The 18,245-nt window shown below is 39.2% G+C and overlaps 1 protein-coding gene across 1 annotated transcript in view; it reads left to right on the top strand.

The window, feature by feature from the left end:
* cacna1fb (calcium channel, voltage-dependent, L type, alpha 1F subunit) overlaps nucleotides 1–16,800 on the top strand; it is a 52,119-nt gene extending 35,319 nt beyond the window's left edge. The window contains exons 26-51 of the mRNA XM_029427246.1: nucleotides 719–826; nucleotides 1,001–1,053; nucleotides 1,227–1,373; nucleotides 2,410–2,611; nucleotides 3,802–3,960; nucleotides 4,552–4,662; nucleotides 5,464–5,547; nucleotides 6,258–6,386; nucleotides 6,491–6,556; nucleotides 7,198–7,289; nucleotides 7,638–7,797; nucleotides 7,910–8,037; nucleotides 8,527–8,623; nucleotides 9,599–9,701; nucleotides 10,370–10,471; nucleotides 10,827–10,957; nucleotides 11,100–11,243; nucleotides 11,365–11,425; nucleotides 11,793–12,012; nucleotides 13,000–13,107; nucleotides 14,500–14,636; nucleotides 15,151–15,263; nucleotides 15,345–15,477; nucleotides 15,694–15,756; nucleotides 16,358–16,458; nucleotides 16,537–16,800. Coding sequence (XP_029283106.1) covers nucleotides 719–826; nucleotides 1,001–1,053; nucleotides 1,227–1,373; nucleotides 2,410–2,611; nucleotides 3,802–3,960; nucleotides 4,552–4,662; nucleotides 5,464–5,547; nucleotides 6,258–6,386; nucleotides 6,491–6,556; nucleotides 7,198–7,289; nucleotides 7,638–7,797; nucleotides 7,910–8,037; nucleotides 8,527–8,623; nucleotides 9,599–9,701; nucleotides 10,370–10,471; nucleotides 10,827–10,957; nucleotides 11,100–11,243; nucleotides 11,365–11,425; nucleotides 11,793–12,012; nucleotides 13,000–13,107; nucleotides 14,500–14,636; nucleotides 15,151–15,263; nucleotides 15,345–15,477; nucleotides 15,694–15,756; nucleotides 16,358–16,458; nucleotides 16,537–16,800 — 3,216 coding nt within the window. The remainder of the gene's footprint in view (nucleotides 1–718; nucleotides 827–1,000; nucleotides 1,054–1,226; nucleotides 1,374–2,409; nucleotides 2,612–3,801; nucleotides 3,961–4,551; nucleotides 4,663–5,463; nucleotides 5,548–6,257; nucleotides 6,387–6,490; nucleotides 6,557–7,197; nucleotides 7,290–7,637; nucleotides 7,798–7,909; nucleotides 8,038–8,526; nucleotides 8,624–9,598; nucleotides 9,702–10,369; nucleotides 10,472–10,826; nucleotides 10,958–11,099; nucleotides 11,244–11,364; nucleotides 11,426–11,792; nucleotides 12,013–12,999; nucleotides 13,108–14,499; nucleotides 14,637–15,150; nucleotides 15,264–15,344; nucleotides 15,478–15,693; nucleotides 15,757–16,357; nucleotides 16,459–16,536) is intronic.
* The last annotated feature ends 1,445 nt before the right edge of the window (nucleotides 16,801–18,245 follow it).

Genomic DNA, 18,245 nt, shown 5'->3' with positions numbered 1-18,245 from the left:
CTTTTTAGAACACACGGAGGGTCCGTCTTTAGAATTGGTTTCTGTTTATTTGGAGGCAACCTGGAGGAGTTTATAATGTACAGTAATTATATTCAATGTGAATTAAAGTCCGGCCAATCACAGATTTGTACTGCAGAATAATAATAATCAATCACAAAATTAGAATTAATGTCATTTTATGATTCATCGCCTGCAGTTATACAGACAAGACAAGACAATCCTCATCTTTCGAGCTGATGGTTAATTTGTTTGTCTCAGACCAGAAGTCTGGATGGGCAATTAGTCAGGACCGGCAGTTAGTGTGGACCGGCATTTAGTAAGGAACGGCAGTCAGTCTGGACCGGCATTTAGTGTGGACCGGCAGTTAGTGTGGACCGGCATTTAGTCAGGACTGGCAGTTAGTCAGGACTGGCAGTTAGTGTGGACCGGCATTTAGTCAGGACTGGCAGTTAGTGTGGACCGGCATTTAGTCAGGACTGGCAGTTAGTCAGGACTGGCAGTTAGTGTGGACCGGCATTTAGTCAGGACTGGCAGTTAGTGTGGACCGGCATTTAGTCAGGACCGGCAGTTAGTGTGGACTGGCGGTTAGTGTGGACCGGCATTTAGTCAGGACTGGCAGTTAGTGTGGACCGGTCTGGAGCCTCCTGATAACAGGTCACAAACACATGATACTTTGTGTGTGTGTGTGTGTGTGTGTGTGTGTGTGTGTGTTTTGCAGCATGTGGTCCAGTGTGTGTTTGTTGCCATCAAGACAATCGGAAACATCATGATCGTCACGACGCTGCTGCAGTTCATGTTCGCCTGCATTGGAGTCCAACTCTTCAAGGTGAGACTGAAGAAGAAGAAAGTTTATACTTTACAATATAAGTTGTTGCCTCTTCACGCTAAACACACATAGAACATACATACACATATTTTAATATGAATATATGCTCATGTGACTAAAGTTATCTCATTCATATTCTAACTTTTTTAACGAGTCAAGTGTTTTGTGTTTCAGGGTAAATTTTATCGCTGCACAGACGAAGCCAAACATACTCCTGAACAGTGCAAGTAAGTTTTAATTCATCAACTTGGAGACAAACTTCTGTTTTAAATGCTGAGATCTGACATCACTGTGTGTGTGTGTGTGTGTGTGTGTGTGTGTGTGTGTGTGTGTGTGTGTGTGTGTGTGTGTGTGTGTGTGTGTGTGTGTGTGTGTGTGTGTGTGTGTGTGTGTGTTTTAGAGGGACCTTCGTGGTGTATAAAGACGGAGATGTGAACCAGCCGATGGTCAGAGAGAGGATTTGGCTGAACAGCGACTTTAACTTTGATAACGTGCTGATGGGGATGATGGCGCTCTTCACCGTCTCCACCTTCGAGGGCTGGCCCGCGTGAGTCTTCACTTCAAACAACTTTATTAACAGAAACAGAAAAGAAACAGTGGAGGAAGTGTTCAGATCCTTTACTGCAGTAAAAGTACTGAATATTGAAAATGTTACTACATAAAAGTATGTAAGATAAATAGAGAAAATGTAGTAAAAGTAGAATAATGTGACAGTTAAACTATTATATATTATATCATTAGATTATTATTACTCATGCATTAATGTAAAAGCAGGATTTAAGTGCTATAGTTGGTTGAGCTGGAGCTCATTGTGAACTAATAACTATTGATTATTATCATTATGGATTATTGTCTTTAATAATCGATTGATTGTTTGGTTTGTAAAATAGCAAAAAATAGTGAGAAATGTATGAAACATTATTCAAAAGGAAAAGCAGCAAATCTTCACATTTGTGAAGCTGGAACCAATAAATGTTTCAAATGTTTTGATTGTGAACCATCATTTCCAAAGATAACAAAACCTGCTTTTCTTCTTTAACATATAAACAATAATGTCAAAAGACACAGGAAGAACACACACAACACACACAATTTTAATAATAATATTAATAATAATAAATAATAAATAAAGGAAAACAAAAATAATTATTATAATAAATAGATAAAAAATAGTCATAATAATGTTAATAATAATAATAATAATAATAATATTGTATGTAAAACTTAAGCATGAAATGTTTAAACATTTAAAAAAAAGATTTAAACCATCAAAAATGTTTTACTATTAATTTTCTGTCAATAGATTAATTAATTAATTAATTAATTGTTTCAACGTACTTGATTAAACTGTTTGATAGTTTAATTTAGAACAAAACATCATGTTTTATAAACTGTCCACATGGTTTACGTGCAAAACTCTTAATTATGCAGAGCCTCAAATTAGAGTCCTTATATATAAATATATATAAGGACTCTACAAATTTGATATACTCAAATTTGATATATATATATATATATATTTATATATATATATTTATATATATATTTATATATATATATATATTGAACCCGTCTCTCTCCAGGCTGCTGTATAAAGCCATCGACGCTAACGGGGAGAACTCAGGTCCCATCTACAACTACCGTGTGGAGATCTCCATCTTCTTCATCGTCTACATCATCATCATCGCCTTCTTCATGATGAACATCTTCGTGGGTTTCGTCATCATCACCTTCAGAGAGCAGGGAGAGCAGGAGTACAAGAACTGTGAGCTGGATAAGAACCAGGTAAACACATGAGAGGGACAACAACAACAACAACAACAACAACAACAACAACAACAACAACAACAGGAAGTCAGTTATTGTCAGCGGTGGAAGTGCTTCAGGAGAAGAAGCATCACTACACTGTAAAAGTCCTGCATTAATACTCGTACTGAAGTAAAAGTACAGAAGTATCAGCATCAAAAAGTAAAAGTACTCATTATGCAGAATGGCTCATTTTAGAATCATATTAAATTATTGGATTATAATTAGTGATGCATTCATGTGTATCACTTGGTGTGGTTTATTTCAATTAACCTTTATTAATATATCATCATTTATTAGTTGATTTATATTTTGTATTAATAATCTAAATCTGCAAAGTAGCAGGTAACTAAAGTTTTTAAATGTAGTAAAAAGTACAATGTTTGCCTCCAAAATGTAGTGAAATAAAAGTATAAAGAAGCATAATGTGAAATTAATTAAATAAATTACCTCAAATTTGTACTTTAGTGCAAAACTGGAGTAAATGTACTTTGTAAAGTCAGCCTTTAAATTAATATTATTATTTAAAAGACGTGCAATAGGAAATCTGTAAAAACAAAAACAAATGAACAGTTGTATCGTAAACATGACCTGATAATAATGTTTTAAAATAAAAATCTCCTCGACTTGATGACATTAATAGGAAAAGACTCAAACTTCTTCACGGTGACTCGTGTTTTCACTGCTTTTTTGATTTATTATAATACTTTATACTTTATTTATGATCCACATTAGTTATTACAACTGTTCTTCCCGGTCTCCACATAAAAGACAAAACATTAAAACATTAAAACATTAAAACATTAAAGCATTAAAACATTACAACATTTAAACATTTAAACATTAAAACATTAAAACATTAAAACATTAAAACATTAAAACATTAAAACATCACATTCTTGACAATCCACAAAATCAACAAAACCAAATGACAATAAAAATAATAGAAAGTCTCACATTCGTAATGTCACATCAAATAACAGGTTTATAAAAGTATCTGTAACTGTTTGTGATAGAATATAATATAATAATAAAGTTGCTCGTTTTGTTGCAGAGAAAACTATTCCACAGTTACAAGTGTTTTTATTTAGAACAGAACGTATAGTCTGATTCTCTCTTTGTGTCTTGATGTTACCGCAGTATTCATGAACCCTCTGCTCTGCCTGCAGCGTCAGTGTGTGGAGTACGCGCTGAAGGCTCAGCCGCTGAAGCTTTACATCCCAAAGAACCCGGTTCAGTACAAGTTCTGGTCCATCATCAACTCCACGGGATTCGAGTACATCATGTTCGTCCTGATCCTGCTCAACACCGTCACTCTGGCTGTACAGGTACATAACACACACGCACACACACATGCACACGCACACGCACACTCACACTCCACAAACCACAAATTGAATTGTTATGCTGCAGAAGAGAGTTATAAAATTGTATTATAAAACATATTATGTGTAAGCTCACATGCTCTCTAATGTAGAGATTTATCGGACTTTAAAACTGCAAAATTAAAGTTAAAAAAGGTTTTTAAATGGAAATTAAAATATGTAATACACTTAATAGATTTAAAACAATATTGTGTATATGAATGTTTGTTTGTGACTTGGTTATATTTAATAAACATGTATTTTATTTAGTTTGTCTTTCATTGTCGGTGTATATATCTGATTAATGTAAAAAGGGAAGATGATAAGCTAAACCTTCATCTTTTAGCGCAGCATAAAGTTTGTCACTATTCATAAAGTATTGATGTGTTATTGTTTTTAATATTTTTTGCATGTGTATTTGAGGTGTGTGTGTCTGTTTAATGTCTAACACTAATCCAACACTTTGTATAAAGAATCAAGAGAAGAAGAACGGGCTCTGAATACGTGTTGTTCACATTATAAATAGTGATGCAGACTCGTGTTTCTCTCCTGCAGCACTATGAACAGTCCAAACACTTCAGCCACATCATGGACATCCTCAACATGGTGTTTACTGGACTCTTCACTGCGGAGATGCTCCTGAAGCTGCTCGCTCTCAGACTCAGGGTGAGAAAACCAAACACACCTGCAAATAAAGCAACAATATTGTGTGTGTGTGTGTGTATTAAAGCCGGATGTATCTTCTTCTTCTGTGCCATAGAGCTTGTTGTTAAACATTAGAAACACACCAGTGAGCCACACTGAACACACACACGCGGCAGTTTATGTTCACTCAGTCCCACACACACCGTCCTGCTGCCACTAATACTCACTACCTAATGTGTATTCATCCGCCGCTGAAAATAGTCCCCAACAAATGCACTATGCTACTGCTTCACTTTGGGCTGATAGACAAACAGACTTTATTTATTACTTTATTTACTTGTTTTTTACTTTATTAATTACTTTATTTACTTGTTTTTTACTTTATTAATTACTTTATTTTCTATATTTACTTTATTCATTATTTTTTTATTACTCCCTTTTCTTTATTTGCTTTAATTATTTCTTCATTTGCTTGTTTTTTACTTCATTACTTTATTTTGTTACTTTTTTATTACTTTATTTTCTTTATTTACTTTATTTATTACTCCATTTACTTATTTTTTACTTTATAACTTTATTCATTACTTTGTATTACTTTATTTACTCTATTTATTACTTAATTCACTTGTTTTTTACTTTATTTACTCTATTTATTACTTCATATACTTCAGTAATTTCTTCATTTCCTTTATTTGTTATTTACTTTACTTCTAATTTTATTCACTTTATTTATTTATTTAATTTCCTTTATTTATTGCATTAAAGTTTAATGAACAGGAGGTTATTATAACATTATTTAATAAAAGTCTCTTCTCACTGCAGCATTACTTTGTGGACGCCTGGAACTCGTTCGACGCTCTGATTGTGGTCGGCAGCGTCGTCGACATCGTGGTCACTGAGTTCAGCGTGAGTAACACAACACGACTTCAATAACCTGAAGTTTGATCCTTTAGTGTTTCAGCAGCAGTCAAGGTTTTATTACTACAAAGTGTGTAATCTGTTTACTGGAGCACGCTGCCCTCTGCTGTCACCGAGAGGAATAACTTCCTGTTTGTAACACAAACAGCATTAATATACATATATAATATAATGTCAGCTTTGTCTTCATGCTGTAAATCACAAGTTATAAAATGAGATATAATGTTTGGATCAAACTATATATCAAGTCAACAGACTGCTGTTTTCAGATTTTTAAATAAATAATTTAAGTTTCAGTCCGTTTCAGGTTACATGGTGTACAATAGTTCAGTATAATAATAATAATAATAATAATAATAATAATAATAATAATAATAATAATAATAATAATAATAATAATAATAATATAAAAAATTATAATGTTAAAAATAATTATGTAATAATAATAATAATAATAATAATAATAATGAAAGAATAACTATAATAATTTTAATATTATATTATAATTATGATGATAATGAAAATATTTGATATTATCTGAAATGATAATAATAAAAAAACAATAATAATGTTAGAATAATAATAACAATAATTATTATTATTATTGTTGTTATTATTATTATAATTTCAGATAATATCAATAAATATTTGTTAATAATAATGACAGAATAAAAATATCTGCTGTCTCTTTCTCTCAGAGTGGGGAGGACAGCTCCCGTGTGTCGATCACCTTCTTCCGTCTGTTTCGAGTGATGCGATTGGTCAAGCTGCTGAGTAAAGGCGAAGGGATTCGTACGCTGCTTTGGACTTTTATCAAATCACTGCAGGTCAGGGGGCGGGGCCAACGGTAGGGGGCGGGGCTAACGGGGAGCTGCCTTGCTGCAGGGCACAACAGCAGGCAGCAGTTTAACCTCCTCTTCTCTGTCTTCAGGCTCTGCCGTACGTCGCTCTGCTCATCGCCATGATCTTCTTCATATATGCCGTCATTGGGATGCAGGTGAGTTCACACAGAGTGATCCATCCTGCAGGGGCCGCTCTCTTCCAGACCTGATTATAATATAGTTTAGATGAATCCACATTAGCAGCTTATTCAGACGCTAACAACCAGTCATCTCTCATTTCAAATGTCAGTAGCTGCTGTCACTAACCTGGATTTATGTTTATTGTATCTGCCGTCAGATTTCAGACATATATCTGAAAATGAATATAACTATCTGGGGAATTCAGCTGCAAAACATAGAAATTTAATTTAAAATTTAAGCAGCATTTGGATCCAGCTTCAGGTTCCTCAGATATTAGCAGGCTAGTTGTGTCACTTAGTTAATTTAGCTATGGGACAGTTCCACCTGCAGTTTAGTAATTTAATTTAATTTAGTGAAGTTTAAATGAATGAAACCTTTATTGCCCCGAGGGGAATTTTCTTCGCATATGTAGCACAACAGAATATAATCAACAACCATCCATGACGGCACAAAGCCTAATATGACATCAAAACATGGACATCATAAAAGCATCATAAAGAAACATCATATGGGACATAAATAAAGGACATCAGGTGCAAGTTTAAAAAGGTGCATTCAGACAATACTTCAGTTATAATGAGACTTATTAAGAGCTGCTTGTCTCTCTGTCTGTCAGACATTTGGGAAGATAGCGATGCAGGATTACACTCAGATCAACAGAAACAACAACTTCCAGACGTTTCCTCAGGCTGTTCTCCTCCTCTTCAGGTCAGATCCTCCTCCTCTTACAAGACTCAAACATGAACTCTCTGATCTCTCGTGTAATCTTGCAGCTCTGCACCCTGGTCATAATTACATTTTCAATCTTCTGTCTTCCTTGAACAACGTTGTAGACAGTGAAAACTGAACTCTGTGTAAAGACATTATCCAGTAGCATTATGGGAAATGTAGTCAGGATATCTCCAAAGTTCTGTTTTTAATCTGTCGCTCACAACTTCATGAAGTATTCTACTAAATGTAAAATGTTGTGAAGATCTTTACCAAGAATCAGATGCAACATTGGTTATTTTACCTATGTTTGTGTGTGTGTGTGTGTGTGTGTGTGTGTGTGTGCAGGTGTGCTACAGGTGAGGCGTGGCAGGAGATCATGTTGGCCAGTCTTCCAGGTAAACGCTGTGATCCCGAGTCAGACTGCGAACCCGGAGAAGAGTTTACCTGCGGCAGTAACTTCGCAATCATTTATTTCATCAGCTTCTTCATGCTGTGTGCTTTCCTGGTCAGTACACACACAAAGACACACCTTTACATTGTGGGGACCCCAAAAGGGAGGGTAGTCCCCACAATGTAGCTGTATAAACACACATACTTACTATCTGTGTGTCTTTCAGATCATTAACTTGTTTGTTGCCGTCATCATGGACAACTTTGACTATCTGACACGTGATTGGTCGATTCTGGGACCGCATCATCTGGACGAGTTCAAGAGGATCTGGTCTGAATACGATCCAGAGGCCAAGTATGTTTGTTCTGCAGAGTCAAACTGTTAGCCTAGCTTAGCATAAAGACTGGAAGCAGGGGAAACTGCTGGATTGGCCAGTCGGATTTAGTGTCCTTACTATCAGTCAAAATGTATTTCCACCCATTCTTTTAATTCCACACTAAAGAGGTGATAGGAAATAAAGCTAAGAGAGTCGCTGAGCAGCAGCTAATCCCTTAACAGAGGAAATTGAAGTGGCTGAACATCTAAAAATCTAAAAATCTAAATGACAGCCAGGATTTTGATCCGCCACCTCGTGATGTTGGAGGAGGACAGAACCTCAGTTTGTTGAGTTGTATATGATGCCAGTAAAGCACAATGACACTGAGATGGAGAATGAAATACAATCAAGATCCCCGACTGGGCTCGCCAATCTGTGTTTCTAAATTCATTTTCCTCCTGCTGTTTGGAGACGTAAGTGTTTTTTATTCTCAGGTTCACTGATTGTATTGTATTTTCTTTCCTCAGGGGACGTATCAAACACCTGGATGTTGTGGCTCTGCTCAGGAGGATTCAGCCTCCTCTGGGTTTTGGGAAGCTCTGTCCTCACAGAGTGGCCTGTAAGGTAAAATATACTTCACTTTATACTGTATGAACTCATGGATGTAATGTATGAACAATGGGCCTAATTCACCAAGTTTTTTTAATATGTTTTTTCTTCATTTAGTTCTTGAGAAAGGTCCTAAGAAGAATCTATGTCTATGTGCTCTTAAACCGCATAATTGTTAGTACGTGTGCTCTCATAACAATGAATCCCATTCTCCTCTTAGATTAAATGTGAATGCCAGTTGATGCTAATTAGCAGGTAAACTCCGCACCAATTAACAGTCACAAGATTGAAGGGCTGTAAACAAAGAGAAATTGAAACGGCCAAATGAAAGTCTAAAGAGGGTGCACACTGGACTTCCAACATAAAGAAAAAACTACTTCTGGTACTTCTGCAGGAACGACAAACAAGCTTCATATTAAGTAACACCAATAGTGGATATATAATAACACGAAGAAAGATGTATAGGATAGTATACCTTGTAAAGGGTTAAAGTGATAGTGTAGTGTTTATTTATCTTAAGATAATGGAAATAATTATAAAACAATATTCTAAATGATTAAAGGCAGAATGAATATTCATCTCGGTGGTGTCCCACAGGGCTCTGATGTGGGTCCTCTTCTTTTTTTCATATCAGACTAAAAAACAAAAACACATTACATGTTATAAAATAATGTTATGATCTTTTCTAACTTCACACACACACACACAAATGCACACACACACAAACACAAACACACACACACACACACACACACACACACACACACACACACACACACACACGCACGTAGAAGTATAAAGTAGCATGAAAATAAAAGACTCAAATAAAGTACAAAAACCTCGAAGTTGTACTTAACTACATTTCTTAGTTACATTCCACCACTGAGTTTGAGACATCCAGAGCTTTATGTGTCCATACATTAAAGACACGTGAACATCCCATAATATGTGTACGTACTAACCTCTCCTTCTCCCCTTCCTCTCCCTCAGCGTCTCGTAGCGATGAACATGCCTCTGAACGCTGACGGGATGGTGACATTCAACGCCACGCTCTTCGCTCTGGTTCGCACCGCCCTCAAGATCAAAACTGATGGTATCTGATTGGTCCACAGGCTGAGCTGTTGATGACGTCACTGTGTTGTTGATGATATTGACATAAATGCTGCGTTCTCGTCATAAAGGCGGTTGTATGATTAGAGAGCAGGGCTGCACCGAAAGTCATTTTTGTAACATTTGAAGCTTTTTTCGAATGAAGAAAGAAATTAGAAATTGTAATAATTATAAAGTGATTAATCGGATTAAATTAATTGTTATTTTATTCTTATTAAATACGCTTTCTTTAATGAATAAAACGTGTAGTTCGTGCCTCCCTTTGTGTGCAGCGAGCGGGAGAGCAAACCGTATTTTTTTTACTGCAGTGAAAAAGTTGTTTTTGAAAAGATAAACGCCAACAAACATGGATTGAAGCAGAATATTTCTTTAGACAAAAACATGTTGGGAATTTTGGAAATTATTCAATCTTTGTAAGTGTAGTTGTAAATGTTTGGCTCGCACAAGTCGGAAACAATCCTACGCAACGACCACTGGAATCTAATTCTACTAATAGTCTAAAACGTACAAGTGAAGCCTGATCTTTATACCGCCTTTAATCACAATGAACAGACATGTAAAAGATACTTGTAATTACGATAACTCTCACGTGACATGAACGCATCGTTATCATCATTTATATCTGGCCCGCCCTCTGCGTGCTGTTGCTAGGTAACCCTGAACAGGAGAACGAGGAGCTGCGGGGGATCATCAAGAAGATCTGGAAGAGGATGAAACCAAAACTACTGGACGAAGTTATACCACCACATCAAGGTACTAGTACTACTGATACTACAACTAATACTACTAGTACTACCACAAACACTACAGATACAACTAATACTACAACATACTACAATAAACTCTAATAATACTACAAGAAAACTATTAGTACTACAAGGAACACTACTGATACTACAGGAAACACTACTAACACTACCAGTACCACAAAAAAATATTACTAGTACTACAGTACTAATACTCCAAAAAATACTTCTGACACTACAACAATCAATACTACAAGAAACACAATAATTATACTACAAACACGACAAATACTACCACACAATTACCACTAATACTACAGTATAATAAATACTGCTGCTGACTGAGCTGTGTCGTCCTGCAGAGGAGGAAGTGACAGTCGGGAAGTTTTACGCGACCTTCCTGATTCAGGATTACTTCAGGAAGTTCAGGAAGAGGAAAGAGAAAGAAGATCTGACCGGAGAGGCCGACGCCACCAACCCGTCTGCTATTCAGGTCTGTCTGTCTGTCTGTCTGTCTGTCTGTCTGTCTGTCTGTCTGTCTGTCTGTCAGAAGCTTTAAGCCACACTGTACACATGTGTGAGGCGATACTAAACAGTGTGTGTGTGTGTGTTTCTGTAATTGTGTGTGTTAGCAGCTGTGTAAAGCTGGTCTGAAGACTCTGCAGGATCTGGGTCCAGAGATGCGTCTGGCTCTGAACGAGGACATGGACGACGACAACGACGAAGACGACGACGCCATGATGGAGGACGAGGAGCCCGAGGAGAACGCTGCGTATCAGGTCTTTAATTTGACAAAGTGATTATATGAGTGGCGTCCACCTGTCTGTCTGTCTGTCTGTCTGTCTGTCTGTCTGTCTGTCTGTCTGTCTGTAAGCAGCTAATCTGTCTCTGGCTCTGCAGGGCGAGAACGGTTTGGGACCAGAGAAAGATCGACGAGGCTCCATACTCACCACGCCCACTGGTAAACATTACATCATTACATGTTACAAATTATTTATTATTAGTCATCAGGATCTGGTGAGCAGTAAGATGTATTTTAATTATGGGAAATATATGGAAGATAATTTCTGCCAGAATAAGTTAAAAAAAATTATTAGGGTTGAAAATATCAATTATCTTCATTGTTGATTGTTTTGTATATTGTTCAAAACATATTCGGTTTACTGTATCAACTATTTAATTAATCGACTAATAGTGTCAGCTTTAACTTCCTTAAATCTTTCAACTTCTTTCAAATGTCCTTCTTCCTGAAATCATGAGCTGGTTGAATCCTTTTCTTAAAACATGAGTATACAGACATCCAGGTGAAGAGTGTTGTTTTCCTGCAGGTCCTGGTGGTGTGGTGGGAGACAGCGTGTCTAACGGAGGTCTGGTCCACCGGGTCGGTTCTCTCACCAAGATGCCGAACGGCAGCGAACACGACGAACATCTTCGCCGTGGAGACAACACGAGGTCGTCCATCAATCATCACTATCACCGTCGCCCCACGGCGAAGAACGGCCTGCTGGACCACGGCCACAAGAGACCGTCATACCACAAACACACAAGGTACTGCAAAACAGAGAGTACTGTAGTATAATAGTACTGCAAAACAGAGAGTACTGCAGTATAACAAGATACTGCAAAACAGAGAGTACGTAGTATAACAGTAATTGCAAAACAGGAGAGTACTGCAGTATACAGATACTGCAAACAGAGAGTACTGTAGTATAACAGTAATAGCAAAACAGAGAGTCTCTGCAGTAATAAAGTACTTGCAAACAGAGAGTACTGTAGTATAACAGTACTAGCAAAACAGAGCGTACTGTAGTAATAATATACTGCAAAACAGAGAGTACTGTAGTATAATAGTAGCTGCAAAACAGAGAAGTACCTGCAGGTATAACAAGGTACTGCAAAACAGAAGAGTACTGCAGTATAATAGTACTGCAAAACAGAGATACTGTAGTATAATGTACGGCAAAACAGAGAGTAATGTAGTTATAATATAGTCTGGCAAAACAAGAGAGTAACTGCGTATAACAAGGTACTGCAAAAACAGAGAGTACTGGCAGTATAACAAGGTACTGCAAAACCAGAGGTACTGCAGTATAACAAGGTACTGCAAAACAGAGAGTACTGTAGTATAACAGTACTGCAAAACAGAGAGTACTGCAGTATAACAAGGTACTGCAAAACAGAGAGTACTGTAGTATAACAGTACTGCGTAACAGAGAGTACTGTAGTATAATAATACTGCGTAACAGAGAGTACTGTAGTATAATAATACTGCGTAACAGAGAGTACTGTAGTATAATAATACTGCGTGGCTGAAAGCTCTGAAAAATAACAAGTAAGTTAACTGATGCTGAAACATGAGAGGAGCAAACTGAGGCAGATTACATACAGAAGTTACAAACAGGTGAACGTCGTTGGCTAATGTTTGACATAAAACAGGTGTTTCGCTGCGTCTCACTGCAGCTCCTCTCACAGCCACTAGAGGCTGCTGCGTCAGGTGACAGGTGTCTCGGCCAATCACAGTCTCTTGTTCTGCAGGAGGGACTCAAGGGAGCGATACTGGAGGAACGGAGACATGGAGGCGTACGGAGAGCAGGGTTACTACAGCAGAGAGGAAGACAACGACAGCATCACCTCCAGAGACAGGTACACACAGACAGACAGAAGGTACATACAGACAGACAGGTACATACAGACAGACAGACAGGTACACACAGACAGACGGTACATACAGACAGACAGACAGACAGACAGGTACACACAAACAGACAGACAGACAGGTACACACAGACAGACAGACAGACGGTACATACAGACAGACAGACAGACAGACAGGTACACACAAACAGACAGACAGACAGGTACACACAGACAGACAGACAGACAGATGGTACATACAGACAGACAGACAGGTACACACAGACAGACAGACAGACAGACAGATGGTACATACAGACAGACAGACAGACAGATGGTACATACAGACAGACAGACAGACAGGTACACACAAACAGACAGACAGACAGGTACACACAGACAGACAGACAGACAGATGGTACATACAGACAGACAGACAGGTACACACAGACAGACAGACGGTACATACAGACAGACAGGTACATACAGACAGACAGACAGACAGACAGGTACATACAGACAGACAGGTACATACAGACAGACAGACAGGTACACACAGACAGACGGTACATACAGACAGACAGACAGACAGGTACACACAAACAGACAGACAGGTACACACAGACAGACAGACAGACGGTACATACAGACAGACAGACAGGTACACACAAACAGACAGACAGACAGGTACACACAGACAGACAGACAGACAGATGGTACATACAGACAGACAGACAGGTACACACAGACAGACAGACAGACAGACAGATGGTACATACAGACAGACAGACAGACAGATGGTACATACAGACAGGCAGACAGACAGGTACACACAAACAGACAGACAGACAGGTACACACAGACAGACAGACAGACAGATGGTACATACAGACAGACAGACAGGTACACACAGACAGACAGACGGTACATACAGACAGACAGGTACATACAGACAGACAGACAGACAGGTACATACAGACAGACAGATGGTACATACAGACAGACAGGTACATACAGACTGACAGGTATATACATACAGACTAACAGACGGGTACATGCAGACAGACAGATAGACAGGTACATACAGACAAACAGAAAGGTGCAGACAGACAGACAGGTACAGACAGACATACAGACAGGTACAGACATGTACACACAGACAGACAGACAGGTAGAGACAGACTGACAGGTATATACATACAGACTAACAGACGGGTACATGCAGACAGACAGACAGCAGACAGGTACATACAGACAAACAGAAAGGTACAGACAGACAGACAGACAGACAGACAGACAGACAGGTACACACAGACAGACAGGCAGACAGACGGGCCTGTGTTTTGTTATTCTGTGTTTATATATATATTTGTGTGTGTGTGTGTGTGTGTGTCCTTGCAGACATCACCCTGACGAGCTTCCTCTGTACAGAGACCACTACGACGTCAACGCCCCCTACCCCGACAGTAGCTATGGCAACGGGTACAACGACGCCAGGAGGACGACCCGGAGACGCCTACTTCCTGCCACGCCCACTGGTGAAAACACACTTTGATGTCACAGTTTATTATAAATGACAAGGGGAGGTGACATAACGGTGGAAATTAAAAGGAGACATAAAGACGAGATGTGTTGGATTAAAGTTAAACCAGATAAAACCAGAAGACTTGAATTTAGATTAAATGCTGAAATTATATAAAATGAGATTACCTGGATTACACGGTATTAGGGTTAAGAACATTTTGCAGATGAAGTTATACATGTAATAGTAGCATTATTGTTATTGTTATTGTTATTATTATGTTTTTTAATTAATTATTGTATTGTTTTATCTTTCTTTTATTATTTTTGTATTATTAAGTGTGTTCTTTCTATTCCTTTTTACATGTTTGTTTATATGGAAAAGAAGAATACCATGTTTTGTTATATTTGAAAATGATGTTTTAAAATAACAACATTTGAAACAGAAGTAACAGTTGTAGTAAAACGGTTAATTACTTCTTCTATTATTGTTTAGATATCATTTTTACAGTGTTTATTTTCGTCTGTTAGGTCGAAAGCCGTCTTTTAACATCCAGTGTCTGAGGAGGCAGGGCAGCAGTGACGACCTGCCGATCCCCGGCACGTACCACCCCACCTCACCGCCACGCCGGGCACGCACACAGGTAACACACACATCAACACACATGTATCTCTGCCCCTCTTCTTCAGTGAAGTCTAACCCTCCTCCTCCTCCTCTCCCGCAGCAAACAGTCAACAATTATGAGTCTCGTCACTCCTCTGGTCGCTCATCGACGGCCTCCTCGGCGTCCTGGGCGAACCCGTGTCCTCGCCGTGGTCGCCTACTCTACGCTCCTCTCATCCTTGTGGAGGAGGAAGGCAGCCCACCCTGGGGGGGAGGAGGAGTAGGCGGGGGAGGAGTAGGAGGAGGTGGAGGAGAGGGGAAGAAGGGAGGAGCAGGAAGAGGTGAGGAGACTCAACAGGAGATGTTTACTTGTCCCAGAGGGCTCAGTGCTAACACCTTAGCTAACACTTGTTGAAGTAATCTTAGACTACATCCTAATACTGAAGCATAAACTGTCTTTCATCCATCAGGTGTCAATGTGACAGGTGCAGCACCCAGACCGGCCTGGTACGGTGGCCCTGCAGGGACGTCAGGTAGGAAGGATGATTAAAACAAATGTAAAAGAGCTTTTACATAGACCAGAGCGGCATCGTTTCATCAAGTGCCAATCGCCAAGGCCCCGCCCCTTTTTGGGGGAAAGAATCACTAAACTCATAAGGAGAGAAGCAGGAAAATTAACCAGACTGTAGATCAAACAGCTATTAACAGGTTTCTTATATACAGACACTTAGAAACTTAGGATATCATGTGGCAACTTCCGGGTCTGAAAAGCTAAGCTAGTGCCTCAAACTTGCATTCTCTCTAACATCCAGCAGGGGGTGACTCCACTGGTTGCAAAAAGAAGTCCGATTATATAGAAGTTATCATGAATGCTCAGGTTCTGGGAATGTCTATAAAACGAGCGTTTGTTTAACAAGAAATAAATTCATATAGACTTGTCAAAATTATAACGTGTGAAACCTCACTGACGTCCATCTTCAGAATCTTCTGTTTTCTGTCCCACAAAAAGGGGCGTGACCGTGACATTTTGTGATGTATGTGCCGGGTCTATGATTTAAAAAATGTAAACCTTTCTCACACAAACATGAGTCTGTTTACTTCATCGTGTATCTGAACGCGTAACTGTTGTTGCAGCTCCTCCTCCGTACAGAGCGTACACCACCCTCAGAGTTCCCTCACAGCTCGGCGCTCAGCTCACCGAGAAACGAGGATCCGCCGACAGTCTGGTGGAGGCGGTGAGGAAACATTCATCGATGATATTGATCTTGTAAAGTCAAACTGCCGTCACTGATTCTTTGTTCCGCTCTCTGCAGGTTTTGATCTCGGAGGGTCTCGGTCTTTACGCTCGAGATCCAAAGTTTGTGGCGTTTGCGAAGCGGGAGATCGCCGACGCGTGTCACATGACGGTGGACGAGATGGAGTCGGCCGCCAGCGACCTGCTCGGCACCGGGAGCCAAACTCTCCTCGCCAATGTCGCCGCCGACCCCGCTATGCTTTACAGCGACGAGGAGCCAATCAGGACAGGTCGTGACGAGGACGAGCTGGCCGACGAGATGACCTGTGTGACATCATTCTGACGGGCTGACGCTCTGGACCAATCAGAGAAGAGACTGAGATAGGTGTCAGTGATTGACAGGACATTTGACCAATCGGGTGACAGAACAGAAAGGAGGGCCGTGTGTAAGCGAAGTAATATTGACTGCCGAGATTCGTGAAAAACCGGTGGAAGATGGCCGCCAACAGAATGTGACTCAGCGCTGTCAAGTCGTCACGGTGACACGTCTCGTCGGCTCTTACCGTGGTGAACGTCGCTAAGCTGCACAGAATCACACTTTACCCATAATGCATTGTTTTACAGGTTGTGTTGTCATTTTATCATTTATAATTCTCTGACAGTAAGCACAGTTACTGTCAACCAGCTAAAGAAAGATTCGCATTGTGCCGTAACTGATTAGCTTGAAACTGCCTCCTCTGCCTCAAAGTACAGCACTTTAGCTAAACGCTAAAACACTCACTCACACTCGCTCACTCACTCAGCGGTGTTAGCTTGTGTTGTGAAGTTGATCAGATACACCATCATGATTTGATTAATGTTAGTATACCACTAACTGGGCAGGAGATCGTCTATGTTCCCAGGACCATATGTTCGTGATATAAACTAGCATGTAAGAGATTGGAAAGGGCTATCTTTGCAAAAGAACGAAGGGAGATGGACGTTTCAAGTGGAGTTCGAATGGTAAAGATCTGTTGAGCCACTGTGTGATATCAGTGTCTAAAGTCAAGAAAACGGTCTTGCACGTTTAGCTGTTGGTGATTTCAACATATTGATCAAAGGAAACATACATTGAACATTTGACCTAAGGAAAAAACATAGCTTATAACGTAAAACCATTTTAAAGGTCTACTTAATTTGTCATATTAAGAAAGTATTGAGCTGGGGAACATACGGGCAGTTAGCCTCGCTAGATTAAAACTGAAAATAAGACATCTCGGCCTACATTTAGGACTGAAACATTGTCTGACTCTAATGCAGAAAGTCTAGCTAACACATAGTAGCTAGCTACATTGCTAAAATGTTAGCTACTGTTACAATTCTTTTGTAGTTCCAGCCTCCAGTGTTTTCCAATATGTATTCATTTATCTTTGACTACGACAAAAAACGTTTGGCACAAAATATTCCAGTTTTTGCCCTTATTCCGAAAAAGACGATATTCTTACGATGTTGTTTACATGGCTAATGAAAAAATAATATTTCACTAATATTCCTGTGTACAGCCAGCTGTGCATACTCCGATTAACAGAAAACGCCCCCATGATGTACGTACGAAGACGCCCTTTAAATAACTTAAATGTCCCTCCTTTTCCAACCGCAGTACACTCTTTGTCACCGTTCTGCAAATTTTGCAAAACTGTGTTCTTCCAGCTCTACTTTTTACGCCGACACACAAAAATAGACCCTGACAGAAGCTGCCGTGTGTCTCAAACTACGTTAAAAACCTAAATTGAGAATGATATCAGAATA

The sequence above is a fragment of the Cottoperca gobio genome, unplaced genomic scaffold (assembly GCF_900634415.1).
Source record: "Cottoperca gobio unplaced genomic scaffold, fCotGob3.1 fCotGob3_303arrow_ctg1, whole genome shotgun sequence".
Classification (NCBI taxonomy): Eukaryota; Metazoa; Chordata; class Actinopteri; order Perciformes; family Bovichtidae; genus Cottoperca; species Cottoperca gobio.
Note: the sequence above shows the minus strand (reverse complement) of the source record. Positions and strands in the feature narration are given on the sequence as shown.